At 34.7% G+C, this 23,503-nt stretch overlaps 1 protein-coding gene across 1 annotated transcript in view; it reads left to right on the top strand.

The window, feature by feature from the left end:
- The window catches only part of SLC44A1 (solute carrier family 44 member 1), a 226,144-nt gene that overhangs the window by 74,871 nt on the left and 127,770 nt on the right, over positions 1–23,503 (top strand). The window contains exon 3 of the mRNA XM_044658236.1: positions 9,584–9,726. Within this exon, the coding sequence (XP_044514171.1) occupies positions 9,584–9,726 (143 nt within the window). The remainder of the gene's footprint in view (positions 1–9,583; positions 9,727–23,503) is intronic.

Genomic DNA, 23,503 nt, shown 5'->3' with positions numbered 1-23,503 from the left:
AGAAATGAGGAGGCAGGGGAAAGAATTTAGTATTTTTGTAGATGTGATGCATGAGAAAGAAAGTATACAAATATAAAGGAAGGAATGGGAAAATGGTCAACTCCTGACATCATTTAAATGTACCCTCTAAAAGAAGGTTGAAAATAGCACATAACACAGACAGAAAAAGTTTAGTATAAAAATATATTTAGTTCAACTGGGGACTCAGTCAGCGGCAGGAACAACAGATAATTTCATTTAAGAAAAAGACAATTTTTTAAAATACCAAAATTTTGAGGATGCAGCTCAAGCAACCTGTAGAGGAAAATTATATCTCTAAAATGAACTGCTTGTGTAGCTACAAAAACTAGGAATGAAACAAGTCCCTAAACATCAACTATACCCCTCCCAAAAAGAAATTTTGAAAATCAAAGTGATACAAAGTTATTATGTTGGTCAAAATTCTAAATGAGAGGTTCTAAAAGTCTTTCATAATAGTTATTTTTTGGCAGTTTTCCCCCTTTATTTATTTCATTTTAATAATAAATTTCCACATAAGTTTTCCAAAGTTAAATGATTCTTACTGTTTCCCTCTTTTCTTCCCTCCCCACCACAGAGTTGACAAGCAATTCATTCTGGGTTATACATTAAGCAAAACATATTTCCATATTACTCATTTTTGTAGGTGAATAATCTTATAAAACCAGAACCCCAAGTCATATACCCAAATAGTCAAGTGATAAATCATATATTATAATCTGCATTTATAATCCAACAGTTCTTTCTCTGGAGGTGGATAGTATTCTTTTTCATAAGTCTCTCAAAATTGTGGATCATTGTATTATTGTTAGTAGCAAAGTCTATCGCCTTTCATTATTTCACAATATTTACTGTGTATAATATTCTCCTGGTTCTGCTTATTTCACTCTGCATTAGATCATGTAGGTCTTCCCAGTTCTTTTCAAAATCATCCTGTTCATCATTCCTTATAGCATAATAGTATTCCATCACCATAATATACTATAATTTGTTCAGCCATACCCTAGTTGAGGGATATTCCTTTAGTTTCTGATTCTTTGCTACCATAAAAAGTGTATCTATAAATATTTTTGTACAAAAAGGTCTTTTTCCATTTTTTTTTAGCTCTTTGGGATACAGGCCTAGTACTGGTATTGTTGGATCAGAAAGTATGCATTCTTCTATAGACCTTTGGGCATAACTCCAAATTGCCCTCCAGAATGGTCAAATCAAATAACAACTCCACCAGCTATGCATTAGTGTCCTAATTCTGCCACATTCCCTTCAACATTTATTATTTTAATTTACTGTCAAAATGGCCAATCTGATAAGGATAAGGTTGTATTTGGCAGTGTTTTTATGTGGAATATTATAAACTATAGTTATAGATAGCTCTTCAGTAAGTGACTCTTTTCAGAAATTTGCCAAAAAAATATTTTTATTTCTCTTCTGAAATTAGGGTTAGATTTGTTTAAGATTAATCCCTTGCTCATACCTTTCTTGCTATCCCTCTTAACTTTTTCTGTTTCCTCCAGTTTGCCTTATTGAAGTAAATATATATGTACACTAAACTCTGTGTATGCACATGTGCTCTGTTCTCCTGTGATTAGTTTGGATAAAATGGAAATTTCCATACACACATATCTCTTCCTCATTTGTGTAGACTTCTATTTGTTCCCCCTTATTATGTGAGGTAATAAGCCTTCCCCTAATATTTCTCTTTTCTCCTCTAGCTTATCCTTCCTCTACCTTCCCTTTTTTAAAAGACCTTTAAAACCTATCAAAAATCATCCCTTTGTTCTCCCTTTATGACCCCTGATCATGTTATAGTTCTTAGGAAATGCTTATATCATTCCCACTCCACTCCCACTAGAATGCAAACACTTCATGAGCAGTTCTTTGAGATTACACTTGAATTTACTTTTATATACAGTGGTACCTTGATACATGAGCACCTTAAGTCATGAGCAATTTGAGATATGAGCAGTCATCATTGGGATTTTTTGCTTTAAGTCACAAACGGACATTTGAAAACAGATATTTGAATCACAAGCTTCCGTCACCCTCCATTAGATAGCCTGTTGAACATTCAGTTTTACAAGTTACACAAGGCTGTCTCATTTAGTTCAGTGTTTATCTGGTCATGGGAGCATCTATATTGAATTGCTTTTGCTTTCTTCTTCATTTTTGTCTTTATTATCATTTTTTTGGGCAAATTTCTTGACTTTTAACCATGGGTCCTCACAACTGAGGAATTGAAGGAGTCATAGCAGCAGCAGCAGCATACAGAGGTTTTATAAGAAATTAGTGGGGAGGAGCCAGAGGTGGATGAGGTAGTGAGTACAAGTGAGATTAAGGAAATGTTGAGGAGTTCGAAAAAAATTAAACAGTTTATTGAAAAGACACACCCAGAAAAAGCTGCAAAAGGTCGTGTGTTGGAGCTGTTTGATGACACTTGTTTCACACATTATCGAAATGTTCTGAAAGGGAGGAAGAAACAAACTTCCACGAAAAGGTTTTTGTTGAAATGACCATGAAGTAAAATTGAGGAAAGTGTGGCAAAACAGCCAAAATTCAGTGAAGAAAATGATGATAAGTAAAGTAAAAAAATAGCAATTAAGTTTAACAATAAAATTATATATCATAAGTAATGTGTAAGAACAATTTTGTATTTAAATGTAGTGTTACATGTGTAGAGAGTAAGCTATGTTAAGATAGTGCACGAAATTAAAACCTTCCCCGCCAGCATCTTTGCCTGACTTTGAAGGTAAATAACATTTCATAACCAAGTTTATTTCTTTACAGTCTTTCATATTATCTATAAACATATTTATTTGTTATTTATAAAGTGCATTTTTTATTTAAAAGCATACATAAAACAAAAAATTTGCATTTTTTTGGCTGAAACACATTAATTGCATTTCCATTAATTTAAATAGGGAAATTAAATTTGATACATGAGCAAATTGAGTTATGAGCTTGGCCATGGAATGAATTAAACTTGTGTGTCAAAGTACCACTGTATTTCTCTTTATTCCTATGTTTATATTTCAAAGTTTCTATTCAGCTTCAGTAATTTTTTATCAAGAATGCTTGGATAGACCAACATCTCTCACTATACACCAAGATAAAATCAAAATTGAAACTTTATCTAGAAATAAAGGTTGACAGCATAAACAAATTAGGGGGTATATGGACAAATTTACCTCTAGATTTATGGAAAAGGGAATACTTTCTGACCAAATAGGACCTAGAGAACATTATCAAAAATTAAATGGATAATTTTGATTACATTAAAATGAAAAGGTTTTATACAAACAAAACCAATAATATCAAGATTAAAAGGGAAATAAATTTGGGGGAAAATGTATAGCAAGTGTCAAACTGTTAAAAACCTCATTTCTTAGATATATTAATAAGTGAGCCAAATTTGTAAGCATACAGAACATTCCTCAATTGAGAAATGATCAAGGATATGAACAGGCATTTCTCAGAGGAAGAAATGAAAATGACCTATAGTCATATAAAAAATGCTCCAAATCACTACTGATTAGAGAAATGTAAATTAAAATAACTCTGAGATACTACCTTATACCTATTGGACTGGCTAACACAACCAAAAAGGAAAATGATAAATGTTGGACTGGATGTGGGAAAATTGGGATACTAATACACTCTTGGTAGAACTGTGAATTGATAACCTTTCTGGAGTGAGTGTAATATGGAATCCAATCTCATATGGTCATAAAAACATGCATAGGTTTATATCTCAAAGAGATTGGAGATAAGGGGAGAAAGGACCTGACAGTACCAAAATATTTTTGTTAGCTTTTTTTGTAATGGCAAAGAATTGGAAACAGAAGAACTGTCCATTATTTGGTGAATGGCTGAACAAGTTGCGGCATATGGCTGTAATGGAATACTATTGTGCTATAAGAAATGACAAACACTATGAGTTCATAAAAACCTGGAAAGAATTATATGAACTGAGGCAAAGTGAAGTGAGGAGAACTAAAAAAACAATGTATACAATAGATCAAGTGTGAAGGATTAAACCATTATCAGCAAAGCAGGTTTCTAAGGTAATCACAAGGGACTCATGATGAAAATGCTATCCACAGCCAAAGAAGGATCTTTTGGAGTCTTCAATATAGATCAAAGCATGCCATCTTCCACTTTATTTCCTTCATGAGATTTTTATTCTATGTGTGATATATCTTCTATCACAACATGAGCAATATGGATATATGTATCACATGAAAGTACTGGAATAATTTATATCAGACTATATGGTAGCTCAGGGAGGGGGAGAGGGGAAGGGAGAAAATCAGAATCCTGAAATATCAGAAAACAGTGGTCAAAAATGGTTTCTACGTGTAACTAAAAAGATATACATTTTTTAAAAAATTTAAAAAGAATCATTGGAAGCCCTTCATTTCATTAAAGATCCATTTTGCTCCCCTTAGGATTATATTCCATTTTGTGTTTTACATTACTTCAGATATATAATGGGTATTGTACTTCTTTTCTTCTCAGTGGTTGGAGCATGGGAGGGAGGGAGAGAATTTGGAACTGAAAATGAAAAGAATTAAAAATAAAATGAAAAAGTTTTAAAAAGGATTATGTTCAATTTTGCCAAATAAAGTTATTCTTATTTATATGTGTATATATCAGTGATGGCAAACCTATGGCACAGATGCCAAAGATGGCACCCAGAGCACTCTCTGTGGGCATGCAGGTCCCTCCCCCCAAGTTCTTTACTAGAAAGGCAGAGGGACTTGGGTGGAGCTTCACCCCTCCTCCCCTCCACTGTGCCTGATGTCATTTTTTCACATCACCCACCCTTTTACTCTGCAGCCCAATGGGAGCACTTCTTCCCTCCTCTGTGTGGGGTAAAGGAGGGGGTGGAACATGCCCAGCACTCAGTGAAGGAGAGGGGCATGGCACAGGGTCTCTGGTGTGAAGGCTGGCAAGGCTCTTGGTCTGGTGGATGGGGGGCAGGACCTGGTACTCCATCTCTAAAAGGTTCACCATCACTGGCACATATCTCTTGCCTTTTGGAGTGTTGTTTTTTGAACTTTCCATTCCTTTATAGTAGGTATAGCTGCTAAATCTTTTATGATCCTAACTGTGGCTCCTTAGTACTTGGACTTTTTATTTTATGGCTATTTGCTGTATTTTTTTCTTTGATTTAAAAGCTCTGGAATTTGGCTCTGATATTACTGCAAGTTTTCATTGGAGGGGGGTCCTTTCAGGTGAATTCTTTATTTTTCCATGTTTTCTCTGATTCAAATAGACCCAAGTCATTATCTTTCTTGATATTTTTCAATTATGAAATTTAACCTCTTTTTTTTTTCCTACCATGGCTTTTCAGGTAGAATAATGATGTTTTTTTAAACCCTTACCTTCCATCTTGGAGTCAGTACTGTGTATTGGCTCCAAGGCAGAAGAGTGGTAAGGGTAGGCAATGGGGGTCAAGTGACTTGTCCAGGGTCACATACCTGGGAAGTGTCTGAGGCCAAACTTGAACCTAGGACCTCCTATCTCTAATCCTGGCTCTCAATCCACTGAACTACCCAGCTGCTCCCTAGTATAATGATTCTTAATTAGTTTTATTTGATACATTTTCTATATCAATTGCTTTTAGTTAGAGTGACTGGATTTTTTCCCATTTTTAAATTTTGTTTTAATATTTCTTTTGTGGAGTTGTTACCTTTTTCTTGGACCGTTTTAATTTTGGGTAATCTATTACATGGGAAAAGTTTTATGCCTCTTGGGCTAAGATGCTAATTTTCTTTCTAAATATCCCCATTAGCTCTCATTTGCTTCGTAATTCTTTCCTCTCACTAACTTCATTTATAATATCACTTTTGACTTTTAAAAAATGTTTGTCTATCCACATATTCTATGAATTCTATGAATTCTAATTCATCTTATGATCAAGCTGTGTTTTTCCTTGAGGCTTTTTTTATAGATATTTTGGAGTTCCCCTTTTCTGGTTTTATCTCTTGATCATCCTTGACTTTGGAATATCTCTTTATTATTATTATTTTTTTTTGTATAATCATTCTTTTAGTCTGTTCTGGGCAACCCACCATTGCTGACCTAGCTAGGAGCTCTTAAGGATGAATCTGCAATCTTTGCCCCTTTAGGGGATATACCCTTTTGTTTGTACTATTGTCCTGGTCTCCTGTGGAAGAAAACATCTCTTCCTTGCTCACCCCTCCTCATGAGCTACAATACTGGACAAGAAACTGAATTTATCATATGCCCAGGGCAACCCTGGATTGGTATACTAGACACTTAGTCCATCTTCTCAGTATCCCTGAGAAATCTGGAGCTGCTGAACCAGGGTACTAGTTGAGTCTGAAATCAACTCTGAGTTTCTCTGAACTGCTTACCTATCTCAGAGCTCCAGACACTAAGTCAGTGATCCCAGTTCATCTTGTTCCTTAGATTCTCTCTGGTCACTTGATTACACAAAAATAAAATTTTTCTGCAAAAAAAACAAAAAACAAAAAAACATTTTAACTTAGAAAGGAAAAGGTTACCTGGAGAAAATCTTTGCAGCAAATGTTTCTGATAGGGATCTGAAATGTATGAAGAGTTTACATAAATATATAAGAACCAAAGCTATTTCCCATTTGATAAATGGTCACATCATATATACAGACACTTCTCTTTTTTTTGTTTTTGTTTTTTAATTTTTATTTAGAATATTTTCCATGGTTACATAATTCATGATCCCCCTCCCCCTGCTCTCTCCTCCCTGCTCCCATAGTTGACAAGCAGTTCCACTGGGTTATACATGTATCATTGTTCAAAACATTTCTATATTATTCATATTTGCAGTAGAGTGATCCTTTAACATCAAAACCCTAATCAGATCCCTATCAAACTACATGATTGAGCACATATTTTTCTAATGCATTTCTGGTTCCATAGTTCTTTCTCTGGATGTGGATAGCATTGTTTCTCACAAGTCTCTCTGGATTGTCTTAGGTCATTGCATTGCTGCTGGTAGAAAAGTCTATTACATTCGATTGTGCCATAATCTATCAGTCTCTGTGTACAATGTTCTCCTGCTTCTCCTCTTTTCTCTCTGCATCAATTCCTGGAGGTCATTCCAGTTCACATGGAATTCCTCCATTTCTTTATTCCTTTCAGCACAATAATAATTGATCACCAACATATACCACAGTTTATTCAGTCATTTCTCAATTGATGGACATCCCCTCATTTTCCAAAATTTTGCCACCACAAAAAGCGTGGCTATAAACATTTTTGTCCAAGTCTTTTTCCTTATTATCCCTTTGGGTAATACAGACACTTCTTAAAAGACTAGCAAGTGATCTGTGATTCACCATAGCTGACCTGAAATCTAGCCACTTTGAATTTGTATTGTTGTACTATGATTGTGTGAAAAAAATTCAACTATAACTATCAAATTAAGAGGAAGTCAAATGAAAACAACTGTTTCCAACTTCATTCTCATCAAATCTGCAAAGTTTCTCCTTACTCTAATCATCTTTCACTTTGCTGCCAAAATAATTTTTCTAAAGCATAGGATTGACTGTGCCACTTCCCTTCTTTAGTGAACTCCATTAATTCCCTATTAACTCTAGATTCAAATATAAAACCCTTTTTAAAAGCCCTGCACAACTTGGCCCCTTCCTGCATTTCCAGTTTTAATGCAAACTATTCCCCTTTCCTGTACTCTTAAACTCCTGTGACACAGGCCTTACACATGCTACTCTAAGTGACTCTGTGGCCTTTCACTGGTTCTTCCCTATGATTGGAATACTCTCCCTTTTCACTTCCGTTTCCTGGCTTCCTTTGCTTCCATCAACACCCAGTAAAAATCCAACCTTGTTGTAGAAAAACTTTCCTTCTCTCCTCTACTGGTAATATTTTTCTTCTGTTATTACCTTCCATTTCTACTGTTAATATCTGATTTGTACATGGTTTGCATGTTCTTTCTCCTATTGGAATGTAAGCTTCTTGACTTCAGGGCCTTTTTTTTTTCTTCCTATCTTTGTAGTCTTTGCCCTTAGCACAGTGCCTGGCATAGTGCTTAATAAATACTCTTGATTAATGGCTTGAGTGAAGACGATTTAAAGCTCATGTTTAGGGTTTACTTTTTTTTTAATCTTTAAATTTAAGGTGCCAGTAAATCTAGAGGCAGGAAAGACTTGGTATCTGATACAGTTGATGAGGAATTGGCTCTCAGGAGGTAGAAAATGTACATAAGTGAAGAGGAAAGTGAGAAGCAGCTGGATGGAAGTAGATAAATAGGATCTCATTAACCTTTCCCTTCTTTATATATAGCATGGTGCAGTGGTCCTGGGCTTAGGGTCAGAGGACCTGAGATCAAATCCCATTTCTACCACTTAGTCCCCGTAGGACCTTGGCAAGTCACTCAATCCCTGTGGTCCTCAGTTTTATCATTAGTAAAAGAAAAATCTCTTCCAATTCTAAATCTGTAATCCTATGATCCTAAATCAGTAGCCAATGGTTCAGGTTGGAGTAACTATTAGTATTTTCAGATAAAGACAGTTCCTTCTAGAAAAGCTTCTGTGGCAACAGTAGTTGCTGTTTCAAGGCAGAAAACAGGTTTCAGTGGGGAGGAAAAACAGTTGGGAAAACATTTGTGTTTGATTTCCTTCACATATATGAACTACCCTACGTAGTCAAATGTAGATTGTAAAAGAGATCATTTACCATAGCTGACCTAAAATCTAGCATAGCCACTTTGAACTAGAATTGTTATACATTTAGCTTAAGAATTATGCATGTTGTTAATACTATTTTCATTAACCTGTCTAATAAAGACAATAAAACATAAACACTTAATTACAATGTAATTTGTATACTTTTTTAACCTCTGCCTTCTCCCCAAGTAAATTCAGTTGATCCATTGTGATTCCAGCATCACTTCTTTTCACTTTCTTGTCATGAACATTGTTGGGTTGAATTTAAGTCTTTGTTGCCTTAGTTCAGTCATTTCATCCTTGATTTGGCAAGAAGAGTACGCTCTTTAAAGCCTCCTGCTGTTTGCTGTAGGTATTGTGCTAATGCATGTGGTCATGTAATGAAGTAACCTTTACAAGCATAACTGATCCTTCAGTTTCCTTCTTTTCTGTGTCTCCTATGTATATAAAGTATTTTACAGATGCTTCATTATAAATTTCATTCCTTGTTTAAAACTTTATTGCTGGAAAGCAACTGCATTGTTGAGGCAAGAGTGATTCTGTTGCACACAAATAGCTACAGCTACTCTTCAAAGGGAAAACAGTGCTTCTTTTCCATTGCCTCTGACACCGTTTTGTTGAAATGTACCAGCACCTACAAAAGTTTTGTTGGGTTCCAATTGTAAATAGAGTTTCCCATGGTGGTATTTTCCCTTTGAGTTAGATGAAAAACAAGGGAAACAGTGGAATATTGTTACTCTTAGTCATTGGAAGAAAGCTCTTTGTTCCCTTGGAACAGACAGAACCAGAGTGGGCATCTGGGTGTCAGGCTGTGACTGTTGCTATTGAGACAGTGTACTGGTTTATTTATTATTTTTTTTCTGCTTCTTTTCTAGGGATTTATTTGTGGCTTTTCAATAGCAACAGGTGCAGCAGCAAGACTAGTGTCAGGATACGACAGCTATGGAAATATATGTGGGCAGAAAAATGCAAAAGTGGAAAGAATACCTAACAGTGGCATCGACCACACCCATCGGAAGTGAGTAAATAAATTCTGTGGTGAATATTGTAGCATTTTAATAGCTTTGGGAAAGCACATATTTGAGTTTCCTACTTTTGTGGGGAGAAGTATTCTTACTAGCTGTAACTCTCCTTGTTAATTTTTTAAATGTTGCTTTCTTTTACTTGAATCAGGCCTTATTTCCAGTAAGAAAAAAGCATCTTTGGTTAAGTTTAGCTGCTACGTTAAAATGTGCACATTTGATTTTTTAATATGTGCCCATACTAATGCATGTAGTCCTTCCATTTGCCCATCAACTGTGAGTTTTAATGTTAGAATAAATGTTTAAAGCAGAAAACAAAGCATAACATTTTTCTTTCTCAGATTATATTTGGACAAGGAAATACAGAATGAGAATGTTGAGTTTTTAAATGTTTTAAAATAATAAGGGTATCTTTGGGATTTTTGTTATTTGAGAATATTTTGAAGACTACCAATTTTGTACTCAAAGATTTTAGCATTTTAGACTTGGTTTCCATATAATTATCCTGTAATTTTCATAAAACATTTTGATTAACTTATAGTTTTCATTTACTAAAACTAGATTTATTTGTTATAATAGTTTTAAGTTTAAGGAGAGAGAGAGAGAGAGAGAGAGAGAGAAGATGATTCATTTAGCCCATTTTTATGTTTGATACAACCATATTTGTTAATAATATATATTTTCAACGACTTTTAAGTTTAAAGTTTTGAGTACTTTTTAAGGTCATTGTAATTAAAAGAAAATGGTTTTGAGATAAAAGAGTAAATTGATTCATTAGTGTAATTATATGTTATGAATATAGACTAAATAGCCAACCTAGAATGAAAGAACAAAAAACATTAGTCAAGGTTCTATTTATTTATGCTGTTATAAAAAAAATCATTTGTGTTTCTTAAGAAAAACAGTATATTTTGGTTATAACCATACATGAAAAAAATATTAGTTCCCTTTAATGAAATAGAATACTCTTGGAATTTATGCAAAGTTTTGGGAATGTGTAATTTACTATTAAGAATTTTTCTTGAAGGTGGAATAGTTTGGTCAAAACCAACAACTACATTTGACAACAGAAATATAAAGAAGACGAATAAATTTGCTAATTATTCTTCCTGTTAATCTTTTGTATGACTGATATACTTTAATACTTAAGGGATCAGTGATTTCATCATTGTGGGTGCTTTCTTGTCTTTCTTTTTTTTTAACTGTTACATTACATCTTAGAATCACTACTGTGTATTGGTTCTAAGGCAGAAGAGCAATAAGGGCTAGGCAATGGGGGTTAAGTGACTTGCCCAGGATCACACAGCTAGGAAGTATCTGAGGCCAGATTTGAACCTAAGACCTTCCATTTCTAGGCCTGGCTCTCAATCCACTGAGCTACCCAGCTGCCCTCTGTGGGTGCTTTTTTGACAAGTACTCTCCAATATCTTTGGAACTGTGATTGAAAAAATTCATCATCTCTTATTTAGACTTGGTATGGTAAGAAGCTTCTTATAGTTTAATGGCCCAGGCCTTGGAAGACAGGGATCATATTTTTCCTGTATTGTATTTAAAGCCTTTTACCTTTTGTAGGACTAGCCAGAGGTTTCATTCCCTGGCATATTCTTTAATGAGTAACAGAGTCCTTCCACAATGAAGAGTTACAGAAATATGCCTATGGTTTAGAATAATTCAGTCACAAAACTAATTTTTTTGTTCTTTCTATATCTTTTAACTAAATCATCTCTGGAATTCTTTTTTTATTTCATGCTTATTGAGAGTTAGATAAACTAAGCAACAACAAAAACCCAAATTGAAGATCAGAATTCTTTTTTTTTTTTAAGCCTGATCTTTTTAACCTCACTAGTCCAGACTAATTGAAATACATGAACTTTTTTTTAAACCTTACCTTATATTTTATTTTATTCCGCTCATTTATTTATTTGTTTATTTTAAACCCTTACCTTCTGTTTTGGAATTAATACTGTGTATTGGCTCTAAGGCAGAAGAGTGGTAAGGGCTAGGCAATGGGGGTCAAGTGACTTGCCCAGGGTCACACAGCTGGGAAGTGTCTGAGGCCAAATTTGAACCTAGGACCTCTTAACTCTATACCTGGCTCTCAATCCAGCTGCTCCCCTTTTCACCCCTTGCCTTCCTTTAGAATCAATATTGTGGATTGGTTTTTAGGCAGAAGAGTGGTAGGAGCCTAGGGGGTTCCCCATAGTCACACAGCTAGGAAATGTCTAAGGTCAGATTTGAACCCAACACCTTCTGTCTATAAGCCTAGCTCCCTATTCACTCAGCCATCTTGCTCACTCCACATTTTTTTCCTTATGGGCCCACTGTAACTTAGACATATGAAACATAGCTATAAGCAAGACTACAGAGCTTTATGTAAATGCTACCTTTTGCATTTAAATTCCTGGTGCTTGGTCTCTTCTCAGAGTAACTTTTATTATATTGGGGGTAAATTTGGAATTCTGGGGCTATTAGCAATTTATAAATATACATTTTCCAAAGAATAGCCGGGTGTACTTATTATTTTATAAAAAGCCCTCTCCTTATCTCCACATGGCCAGCTTTATAAAGCTAACCACTCACAGATGAGTTGTAGGAAATACATAATTCGAAAAACAGGTTGTTCTCAGTTTGTGTTTACACATGCTTGGAAATTTTCTCCATCCCTCCCCTTTTTAAGTACTATAACTTTTTTTATCTGAAATATAAAACTAAATTTCAAATGAATTAGCTATTACTTCCAATGAAATCATGTTATTATATTTGAAAGGTGAAACAAAGACAGTAGCTTTTGATACAAGAAATAGAATGACAGTAGCCTCAGCAAGACTTGAGATGATTTGTTATTCTTCCTGGAAGAACCTGCAATTCATCAATCAAATGCATACAGTGTAGACCACTTTACATCCTTTATCTTAAAGGGAGGATCTCTTGTAATTGTATGAAAGTTAAAGAAAATATTGAATTGAGAGAGCAGAACATTCTTTTTTCATCTCTGCCACCTTTGCTACCTCCTCTTCTTTTTCTTTCCCAATACTTTTGGCATTTCCCCAAAGGGGAAATGTTTGGTCATCTCTATAATTATCACCTTTTATAGCTTATCCACTTCCCTTGGCTTTCTATGAAATCATCCTGATAACCCAAGTATTTGTTTCTCCAGATATCTCTTATCTTTAAGAATCTACCAGATATTTACATTTGCTTCTTTTATTTAAAACCAAAACGACTAAAATTGACTCTCTGGACCCTATCGCTTATTTTTCCTATTCTCTCTCAGACTTTCCTATTCTGTTTTTCCAGGCTTAAAACTTTACAGTTATCTTTGACTTATTTATCTCCTTAATTTTTCATATCCAGTCACTGAACCCTATCAGTGTTCTATTCTCTTGGATTAGTCATTTTTTGGACTGGTGATCTGGTTTTTAGCTAGCATTCTCAATATACAGATCATTGCTGTATTCTACTAACAAAGTTCCCTGTCTCCATAATATTCTATTCTTCTACAACAGAAAACACTTATTAACATCTGCTGTGTACAAAGTAGTGAACAAGTTGTTAGGGTGATTCAGAGTTTTTATGAGGCACAGTCTTCTTTCTTGATGAAGAAAACCATTATTGTAGATCTTAATTTAAAGGACTCATTATTAATCAGTCCAGTTTTGATCTTTTTCTTTCAGCTGATATTTTTAACTTGGTGCAGTAAATATACTGGTTAAGCAGTACAGAAAAATGATAGTAAGCTTATCAAATAGATAATCATTAGCATGCAAACAGGTTGTGATCCAAAAGTTGATTTCTTAGTCACTTACTGGAAACTTGAGATTTGTTTTCCAAAAAATAAAACTAATATTGATATTGAGATTAGCCTACAATCTTTTCTTACCTGTGGTGGAGTTAAACTATAGTATTATGTTATAGTACCTAATCATTTAAAACATTATTTTCATTAGAAAATCCCCAATTAGGGATACAAGGGACATATTTTCCCTACCAACAACTGATGAAAAATGTACCTTCCATTGATCTGAAAAAACACCACTCCTGCTTCTTGTTTCATCTCTGGCAGTGGGATCTAGAGCTTTGGCTTCCTGAGCATTGAAGATAGAATTCCTGTGAGATTGAAAGAAAAAAGGAAATTATTGACATCTGGGACTCCAAAGAGTCTCCTGGGAATGTTAGAAGTAGGGAGGTTCAACTCTAATGTTGGAAGGATTTTTCTCAAACCCTCTTACTGTTGGAGTGTGGGCATTCTGGGAATAATTTCCAATTGCAGCTAAGATTTCTATAATAGCTGTTCTATAGAGTTGTTCCTGTAAAGGACGAGGAGGTTGACAGAGTTTTGAGATTAGTAATGACTGAGTATAGTAGGAGTTCCACCAGCAAGGAAAGTTAGAAGTATGTAGCTACTGGTTATTATAGGTCTTGGCAATATAGAATGTGAGAACTAGAGTTGAAATTGGGATTACCCAGGTTTGAATCCTATCTCAGACGCTTGGTATCCCTAGACAAGTAACAACATCTCTCAACCTAATTTTCCTATTCTCTAAAGTGGGGATAATATATCTGTAGCACTTAGCTGATGATGATATTGTGAGAATCCAATGAGATAAATATATGTAAATTACTTTGGAAACTTTAAAACACCATATAAATTCCACTTGTTCTTAGAGCCATCACCATCATCGTCGTCATCATCATCCCATGGACTGCTACTTATATGCTTAATTAGCTGATACCGTAAAATCTCTTGTCTCCCTTGACCTTTTGATATTCACATGTGAATTTTCATTCGCTATAAATTTAGGATCCATGACATACTCAGAAGGAGCCAGTGGATAGATTTTAGGAGGTTCATGAACATGGATGGGGAAAAAATTAGCATCTTTATTTTTACTGCTTCTGCTCACTGAAATATAGCATTTCTTTAAATTACTTAAAAACAGTGTGAGAAAGAGTCCATATCATTTACTAGAATGCCAAAGAGAAGAGGACATAACAGCAAGTCACCTTTGCCAATATTGAATGTAGTGATATAGAGCTTATTTTTTTGCCCATAAGAAATTCAAATAGGCCTCCGTACTGCACAAAAGTCTGCTTTACTGTTGCCCATTCCTTATATCATTCCTCATATCCACTTTTCTTCTCTTGCCACCAGTTGTACTGACCTATCACATTTATAGGAAATGACTTAGCCACCTACTTCACTGAGAAAACTGAGTGTATTTGTCCTTCCATAGCTCCTCTAACAACTACCATTTTGCCCTTTTATCTTATTTTTTAATCTGATGGATATGAGATGGGACTTCAGAATGGTATTTTTGTCCCTCTTATTGTTTAATGTCTCTAGGTTTGTCAAAAAACATACTATGCAGGGTAGCTAGGTGGCTCAGTGAATTGAGAGCCAGGCTTAGAGATGGGAGGTCCTAGATTCAAATTTGGCCTCAGACACTTCCTAACTGTGTGACCCTGGGCAAATCACTTAACCTCCATTGCCTAGCCCTTACTGCTCTTCTGCCTTAGAACCAATACACAGTATTGATTTTAAGATAGAAGGTAAGGGTTTAAAAAAAAATAAAAGTTTACTTGTGACCAGAGACAAATCATTTAAACTGTCTGTCTCTCTTTCCTCAGCTGTAAAATGGGGATTACAATAGCACCTACATCACAGAGTTGTTGTGAGGATCAAATGAAATAATATTTGTTAAGCACTTGAAGCACAGTACCTAGCACATAGCAGGAGATTAATAAATATTTCTTCCATTCTCTTTTACTTTTTATTTTATTGAGGATAATATTTGAATTGATTTTAGTTGAATCACTATGATTCTTTAAGTAAACCATCATGTCCACAAATAGTATTAATTTTGGTGGGGTTTTTTGCTTATAAGTAATCCTTGAATTTTTTACTTTTGCTATTGCTAGAATTTACAGAATTACAGTATATAATAGTGATGACAATAGGCATCTCTTTTTTACCTCTGATCTTATTGGAAAGACTTCTAGTATTTCTCCAATACAAATTAGTATTTCATATATATGGTTTCCATTTGTATGCAAAGTCCATTTATTCCTATGATTTTTAAAAAATATATACTTAAGTGAATATGGTGTTTTGTTTATTTTTTCTACACCTGTGAAGTTATCATGCTTTTAAAATTATTTTGCTATTTAAATTGTCTATTGCATCATCCATGAATTCTTAGTATAAATCCAGCCATCTTCTAATCTTTTGAACATGTTGCTTATAGCCTTGTTGTTAAAATTCTATTCAGTAGTTTTGCTTTACTATTCACTATAGATATTTGTGATTTTTCTTCTGTTATTTTTCTTTCTCTTTGATTTGTATATCAAGACCACATTTGCTTCACAAAAGAAATTTTATAAAATGCCTTCTTTGATTTTTCCTAACAACTTAGGTAAGTTGAAGTTAATTGTTATTTGAATATCTGCTAGAATTCACTTATCATCCATCTGGACCTGGATTGTTTTTCTTGGGATTTCTTTTATGCCTTATTCAACTTCTTATTCTGAAGTTGAATTGCTTTTTTTAGTTCTTTTCACCTTTAAAAAATTCTTATTTTACATACCTATAAATGCTGCAAAGTAATTTTTAATAATTTCTTTTTATTTCTTCATCATGTATGATTTACCTTTTTTTGTTTTTTTATATTGGTGATTTGGCCTTCTTTTAAAAATCAAATTAGTCAATGGCTTGTCCATTTTATTAGTCCTTTCATTATGTAACTCCTACCATTATTTATTAATTCATTGTATTTTGAGAATGTCTTAAATTATAGGACTGCTGTAGTTTTCCTGGGAAAGCAAAAAAGTGTAACAGTGCTTACTGGTGAAAAACTCTCTTAATTCCTTAAAAAAAACCAGCATGGAGTTATTGAGGTTCATAGTTAAATTGCATTTCATGCCTAATATGTACCTAATGTTCACACCTTTTGTATGTATGTGTGTGTATACATGCATGCACGCATGTACATATATAAAAATACAACTAGGCTATATCTTAGAACCTTTTTTGTAATTACAAATGAAAATCAACTTCTCACTTTACCCAGGCTGTTTTTTGCTCAATTAATTAGGAAGACAACATTAGAGGTTCAAAGCTTTTAAATTTGACAGTCAAATGTAAAATCTCTAGGGTAACACCAGGTGTGCTGTCTAATAATATGTTGGCACTAAGCAGTTTGAAATGAAACACTAATCAGGATTACCTTTAAAAAATATACCTGTTGAATATCAAACTGGACCTTTTTCTAAAATCTAAATAGGATACTTGGTAGGAATGAATTCTCAAAGAAAGGTCTATTGTCATTCCTAAGTTTTTATTTTTGAGGTCTATATAGTTTTTCCACTGCACTTCTTTTGTAATATTTCCTCAGAGTTTTGAGGTGACTAAGTTCTTAAAGGCCAATACAGCTCTCATATATCCTCCCAAATTATAAATGCTTTAGATACAGCTCACTAGTAGAGTATGATTATATTTCAATAGTTGAAGAACAAACTTCTGATAAAATACAATACCTATTTCTGTTGTTATAAAAAAAATCTAGAAAACATAGAAAAAAGCGAGCATTTCCTTAACATGGTAAGAATTATCTTTCTTAAACCAATAGCTAGCATTATATGTAATGGAAATAATTTAGAAGCCTTTCCAGAAAGAACAGGAACAAAGCAAAGGTATCTGTTATCACCACTACTATTTGATACAGTCAGCTAACAAGCATTTATTAAGTGCCTTTTATGTGTCAAATACAGTGCTAATTGGTTAGGATCCTAAAAAAAAGGATAAAGCAGGCCCTGCTTTCAAGGAACTTATGCCTAATAGGAGTACACAACTTGCAAACAATTATATGCAAATAAGATATAGACAGGATAAATAGAAGGAAGTGTTGAGTAAAAATATTATGAATGAAGGACTCTACAATTTGGACTCAAATCAAACAGAACAATTTTTTTATATATATATCTATGCCAATTCTAATTTGAAAAGAGAGTTGTCCAAATGGACATTATCCCATGCCAGACAAAATGACTCTTTGTCTCTATGAGATTTTGAGTTACATTTACAGGAATCTTGAATAAGGAAAAGATAATAAAATATTAAAATATGTTTTGGGGTTAAAGTTCCAAAATAGTCGTGTCTCACTTCCTTCATGGAACACTTGTCCTTAAGAGTTCGTTTTTGTGATCAGTATCTTGTGATCTTGTGATCAGTTTAACTTTGAATTTCAGAAAAAGACCAGGACCATCATTAAATAGTTCCTGGCACCAATCTCTCCAGATGGTGATGAGACTATCATACCATTTAGATAAGAGTTTAGTTTCCTTATCACTCTTATTCCATTTCATGGATAATTTCTTGTATTAGGATGTCTAGGCATTTTTTTCCCCCAGGCTTTCAAGTAGCCCAATAATTCTCAGATTGTCTCTCCTAGATCTATTTTCCAGGTCAGTTGTCTTTTCAATGAGCTATTTCATGCTTCCTTTTATCTTTTCATTCTTTTGGTTTTGCTTTATTATTTCTGCTTTCTCACGAAATCATTGGCTCCTACTTGCCCAATTCTAGTCTTTAAACACTGATTTTCAGCTATGATATTTTGATTTTCCTTTTAGGTCTGGTCCCTTCTGCTTTTCCTGGATTCCAGCATGTCAATTCTGGTATCCATTTTGTTTATTACTTCATTTGATTTCTATGCCTCTTTTTCCATGTAGGCAATTTTGTCTTTTAAGCTGTTATTTTCTTTTTTTTATTACTTTCATTTTTCCCCACTTTTTTTCCTATTTTTTCTATCTTTCTTACATGGTTTTCAAACTCCTTTTTGAGTTCTTCGAGAGCTTGCAACCAATTTCCATTGGGGGGGGGTTTGCATGTGTTTGTTTCTCTCTTCCATTTCTTCTGTATTTTGCTCTTTTTCTCCATAGAAATTTTCCAGGGTCAAGAGCTTTTTTTTTTTTTTTTTTTTTTTTTTTTGCTATTATTTATTTCTTTTCCTGCTGGAGGATTTCCTGAATGTTTATAGTCATTTCTATCTTGGTTTCTGTCTCACAGGGCTAAGCCTTGGGACTATCTTCCCCTCCAGGTCAGAGGTAAATCTGTGGTGTTTTTTGTGTAGCGTGCTTCAGAGTGTTTTACCCTGAAGTCATCTTCCTCACCTGCTGCTGTTGTTGCTGCTGCTGCTTACAGTTCTGAGCCCTACCTCTTATGGCTGGTATTTTCAAGGGTGGATCTGTAGTATAGCACATTTTACCTCGCTTTGCCCTAAGGCTATCTTCCTCAGCTATTCCCTGAGTTTCACTGTCCAGGTCTGGCACAGCCATCAGGGGTGAGAGTGTGGTGCTTTCAACCAGCCCTCAAGAATTTGGAGATTTCCCTAGCCCTGATTCTAATTGGCATGGGGGGTGGAGGGATGCGAGGGGGTAGTCCCTTCTGCCTACCTTTCACATCTTGTCCAATGGAAGAGCCCCTTTACTCATCCTGTTTTGACCTCTGTCCTTTTGAGATGCTTTGTAATGATCAGTTTGGAAGAAATTTCTGAGTGACTCTAATAAGCCACCATCTTGGCTCCACATTCTTTCTTACTCCATTTCAAAGGAATCCTGTAGCCTCTCCCCCCCACTCCAATATTTCTAAAGAGAAAGGTTTGGAAAAGACCTTAAGCTAGAGAAATAGTATTTATTCATATTTCTAGAGAAATTAAAAAGATTTTAAAAGTATGCTTACAGAGAAAACATTTACTTTGATGGGGATTTAGAAAGGCTTTTTGTGAAATTGATATTTTGGCTAAGATTTGAAGGAAATTCCAGGGAATCCAGGAGGAGGAAGGGAGGGTGGGAACATGGAGGGGGGGGGGAAGAGAGTCTTGCTAGAGCAAGTAGGCCAATGTAACTGGTTCTTAGAGTAAATGGAGGGGAATAAGGTATAGGAACACAACTAAGAGGAAACCAGAGTATAAAGGGCTTTAAAGGCCAAAAAGAATGTTTTATATTTTATTCTAGAGGCAACAGGGATCCATTGGAGATTATTGAATGAACAGAAGGAGGGTACATCAGGATTGTAGCAGTGTCAGAGAGAAAGAAGCACATGGGAAATATGTGATGAAGGGCGAAGTTGCAGAACTTGGAAACTGATTGGATATGGGAGATGAGAGAGAGTGAGAAATAGAAGATTATAATACTTAGGTTTCTAGCCTGCATAATTAGGAAAATGGTGGTACTCTTGGCAATAATAGGGAACTTGAGAACAAAGAAAAGTTTGATGAGAAAGATGAGTTTAGTTTTGGAATGCTGAATTTGAAGTGTCTATGGGATATCCGGTTTGAGATGTATAGTAGATAGTAGGGGATGCAAGATTGGAAATCAGGAGAAATTAGGAGAAGTAGATCTGAGAATCACCAGTACAGAGATGATAACTGAATTCATGGGAGCTAATAAAGTCACCAGATGAAATAGCAGGGAGAAGAGAAGGCCCAGAACAGAACCTTAGGGGACACACATGTTTGGATGTCCAAGGGGATACCAGATAAAGACCTAGCAATAGAAATTGAAAAGGTTAGATCAGACAAGTAGGAGGAGGACCAGGAGAGACTAATGCCCAAAAACCAAGAGAGATAATGCTCAAGGAGAGGAGTAAGCTAGAAATACTTGCTTTGTATGACAAAAAGAAGAAACTGAGGGAGGAAGCATGAGCAAGGAAGAAACAAAATTATTGCTGTTTTGGTATCATATTTTAAGTAAGTACTTTGGACTTATGGATAGAATATGATGAAATAAGGATAGAATGGGCCACAGAATATAAAATAAACAATTTGATAGAAAACCAATGCAACTAAAATTAGAAGGGAAACAGGTAACTACAAAAATCAAATTCTCTCCAGAATGTTTCTCTAATAAAGGTCAAATTTCCAAGAACTATTAGTAACTTTTTCAAACAAATAAAAATTAGAGTCAATACTCAGTTGGTAAAAGATCAGAAGTTAAGAACAGGTTATTTTTTTCAGAGGAAGAAATCCAAGTTATCTTGGATTTGTAATTAATAATCATACAGAAATTCTCCAAATCACTAATGTTGCATGAATTTTCTTATTGGTTCAACTAGTTAATATCAATAAACCAGAACTCACCAGAGAAACAGGTTTTATTATGCAAAGAGTGTGACAGACCCTGTTGCTATTGAGATGATTGTGTCACTAAAAATTCACTTAATAGTATTTATATGTTACATAAAACAAAAAAGAAAGATGGCTTCTAGTTACTGTGCTAGTGGTTATACAAAGAAAAATGTGGGTTTAGAATGTATGTTATTAGCTACAGGAAATTGATAAGGGCGTGTCATTCTTAATATAGTTATTTTTACAAAATCAAAGGTTACCTGTCAGAGTGGATAAAAGAGGGGAACATTCCAGAGACTGAAGTCCTCTTTTTTCTTTTTAAAAGCAGGTAGGTCTTTTTGTACCAATTAGAGGAACAAAGAAAATAATGAAGGGAGCCAACTGTTGCAGTTGGTCCTACAATTCATGAAGGAGTCATATTCAGAAAAATGGTGAATACAGAACAAAATGGCGTCAGTTATGTTCTCCCAAAAAATTCACTTTCAGCAAACTTCAAGCCAGAAATACTTGTGACAGTAATGATTAGAAAAATGTAAATTAAAACAGCTCAGATTCTCATGCACCAATCAGATTGGCATAGTTGACAAAAAAAAAAAAAAAAAAGAAAAGAAAAACTACAAATGTTGAAAGGTCCATAGGAAAGCAGGCACAGGAATTTCCTATACTGTTGTTGATGGAGCTGTGAATTGATACAGCTATTCTGGAAAGCAATGGAATTATACTCCCAAGTCATTTAATTGTTCATGGCCTTTGACCCAGTGATATCACTACTAGGCCAAAGAAATCAAAGAAAGAAGAAAAGGAGCCCTCTCTTGAGGAAAGGGGAAAGAGAGAGAAGTGGTAAGTAGAGTGATAAAATAAATGTCAATATAAACAAATTAACATTTTCAAAACGAGGTGAACTTTTATGGTCTCTAAAGTTACTTCCCATCTTATTAACTACTTAGAAATATAGAACTGTAGAACTATAGAACAATAGTAATATTAACAACAAAGGACTTTTATTCTATAGCAGAACTGTAGAATAAATGTATTCTAAAATAGCCAAGCTTTTGTACATATAAAAATTGACCATGTTCATGGCTTTGAGGTTCATCAGACTCTTTGTCCTCCAGCACAGTGGGGAGCAGGTAAGACCTTTGCCCTTTATGGGTAAAGTTCTTCAAAAGTCCTCCTTAAACTTTTTCAGCCTTATACTTTCTATTCTGTTCTGCACTCTAAGACAAATTTAAACCAACCTATCTCTTCATACCAATCCTCTTTCCACAATTCATGAAACCACTGTATAAACTACTCTATAAAACCATTCCCAGATAATTTAATTGCCCTGGCCTACTCTATTGTCTGTGTAATTTTTATCAGTATTCTTTTATTTAATCCTTTACTTGTTTTTCTTTTGGGGGGGAAGGTCATCAGAACTTGTGATTTTATGTAGGGAACTATAGTGGTACAAAACTTTTGTAATTTTGAGAGTTTCTTGGAGCACTGAGAGATTAAAGACTTCATTCATCCGTGGTTATAGGATTAGTCTAGGTCAAAGGGAAGACATGAACCTAGGTCTTGCTTATGCCTCTATTCACTATGCCATCTTCATATATTTAGTACTACTTAATCAAATTTATGATGATATTCCAACTGGATTTGATGTTCTGTCATTTCTGAATCATGGTGACCTCATTTGGTGTTTTCTTGTAAAAGATAGTAGAGTGGTTTGCCATTTCTTCAGCTCACTTTAAAAATGAGAAAACTGAGGCAAACAGCGTTATACAACATGCCCAAGGTGTAATAGGGAAATAGGAAAGCAGATTTAGCCAGGCAGGCTGACAGAAGCTGTCATTCTAAATATTCCAAACTTGGAATTCATCAAGGGACATGACACAGAGCACACTTTCTGGATGCAACTGCTGACAGGTGCTTTTCCTTAGTTGTTGTAGGTGAAGAGCCCAGAAAGTATTGGTCCTCTGTAAAATGCATCTACCCTGGGAAAGTTCAAGTGGAGCAGTGAAATCTGGTTTGGTTGGTGGACATATCAAACCAGTTCAGCTCCTTGGCTTTACCCTGTGGATTTACTTACTAAGATACCTGGACGTCTGAACATCATTGGATCAGTGGAAAACTGTGCTGTGAGACATCTAATCTCCTTGTCCTTACAGTCTGGCCCTGTCAGCCTGAAGTTAGGGTTTTAGTGTAGTGATCCATTTCCCTTGTTTCTGGTCCATAGTTAACCTCAGTTAAGGAAATCCCTGTTTACCCATCTCCCTAACTTCTTTACTTTAATAAATTATTGTTTCCTGTTTCTTGTCTATTCTCCTTAACCCTAGAAGTACCTTAGTTAAGTTATATAAGGTTTTATTGTAATTCCCCAGCTGATTGGAGTCTGGCTCACCACTTAACTGATTTAACTGCCATTCCTCCATATAGGTGTTACTCATTTTCCCAAGTTCTTTGTTTGTGGGTGTAAAGGTGATTCCCCATTGGTATTTGTTCTTAGTTATTCTTTGCCCAAGAATGAGATGGTTATTGAAGTGCGTGTTGTATACTCTTAAGATAATAATTAACTGGTGGTGTAAGGAATTGGAAATCAAGTTGATGATGAGATTGTTACAAATGCAAATGGATAATATGGAGATATATATATATATATATATATATA

The sequence above is a fragment of the Gracilinanus agilis genome, chromosome 1 (assembly GCF_016433145.1).
Source record: "Gracilinanus agilis isolate LMUSP501 chromosome 1, AgileGrace, whole genome shotgun sequence".
NCBI classification, from domain to species: domain Eukaryota; kingdom Metazoa; phylum Chordata; class Mammalia; order Didelphimorphia; family Didelphidae; genus Gracilinanus; species Gracilinanus agilis.
The sequence above is the reverse complement of the archived record's forward strand: the minus strand, read 5'-3'. Positions and strand labels throughout refer to the sequence as shown.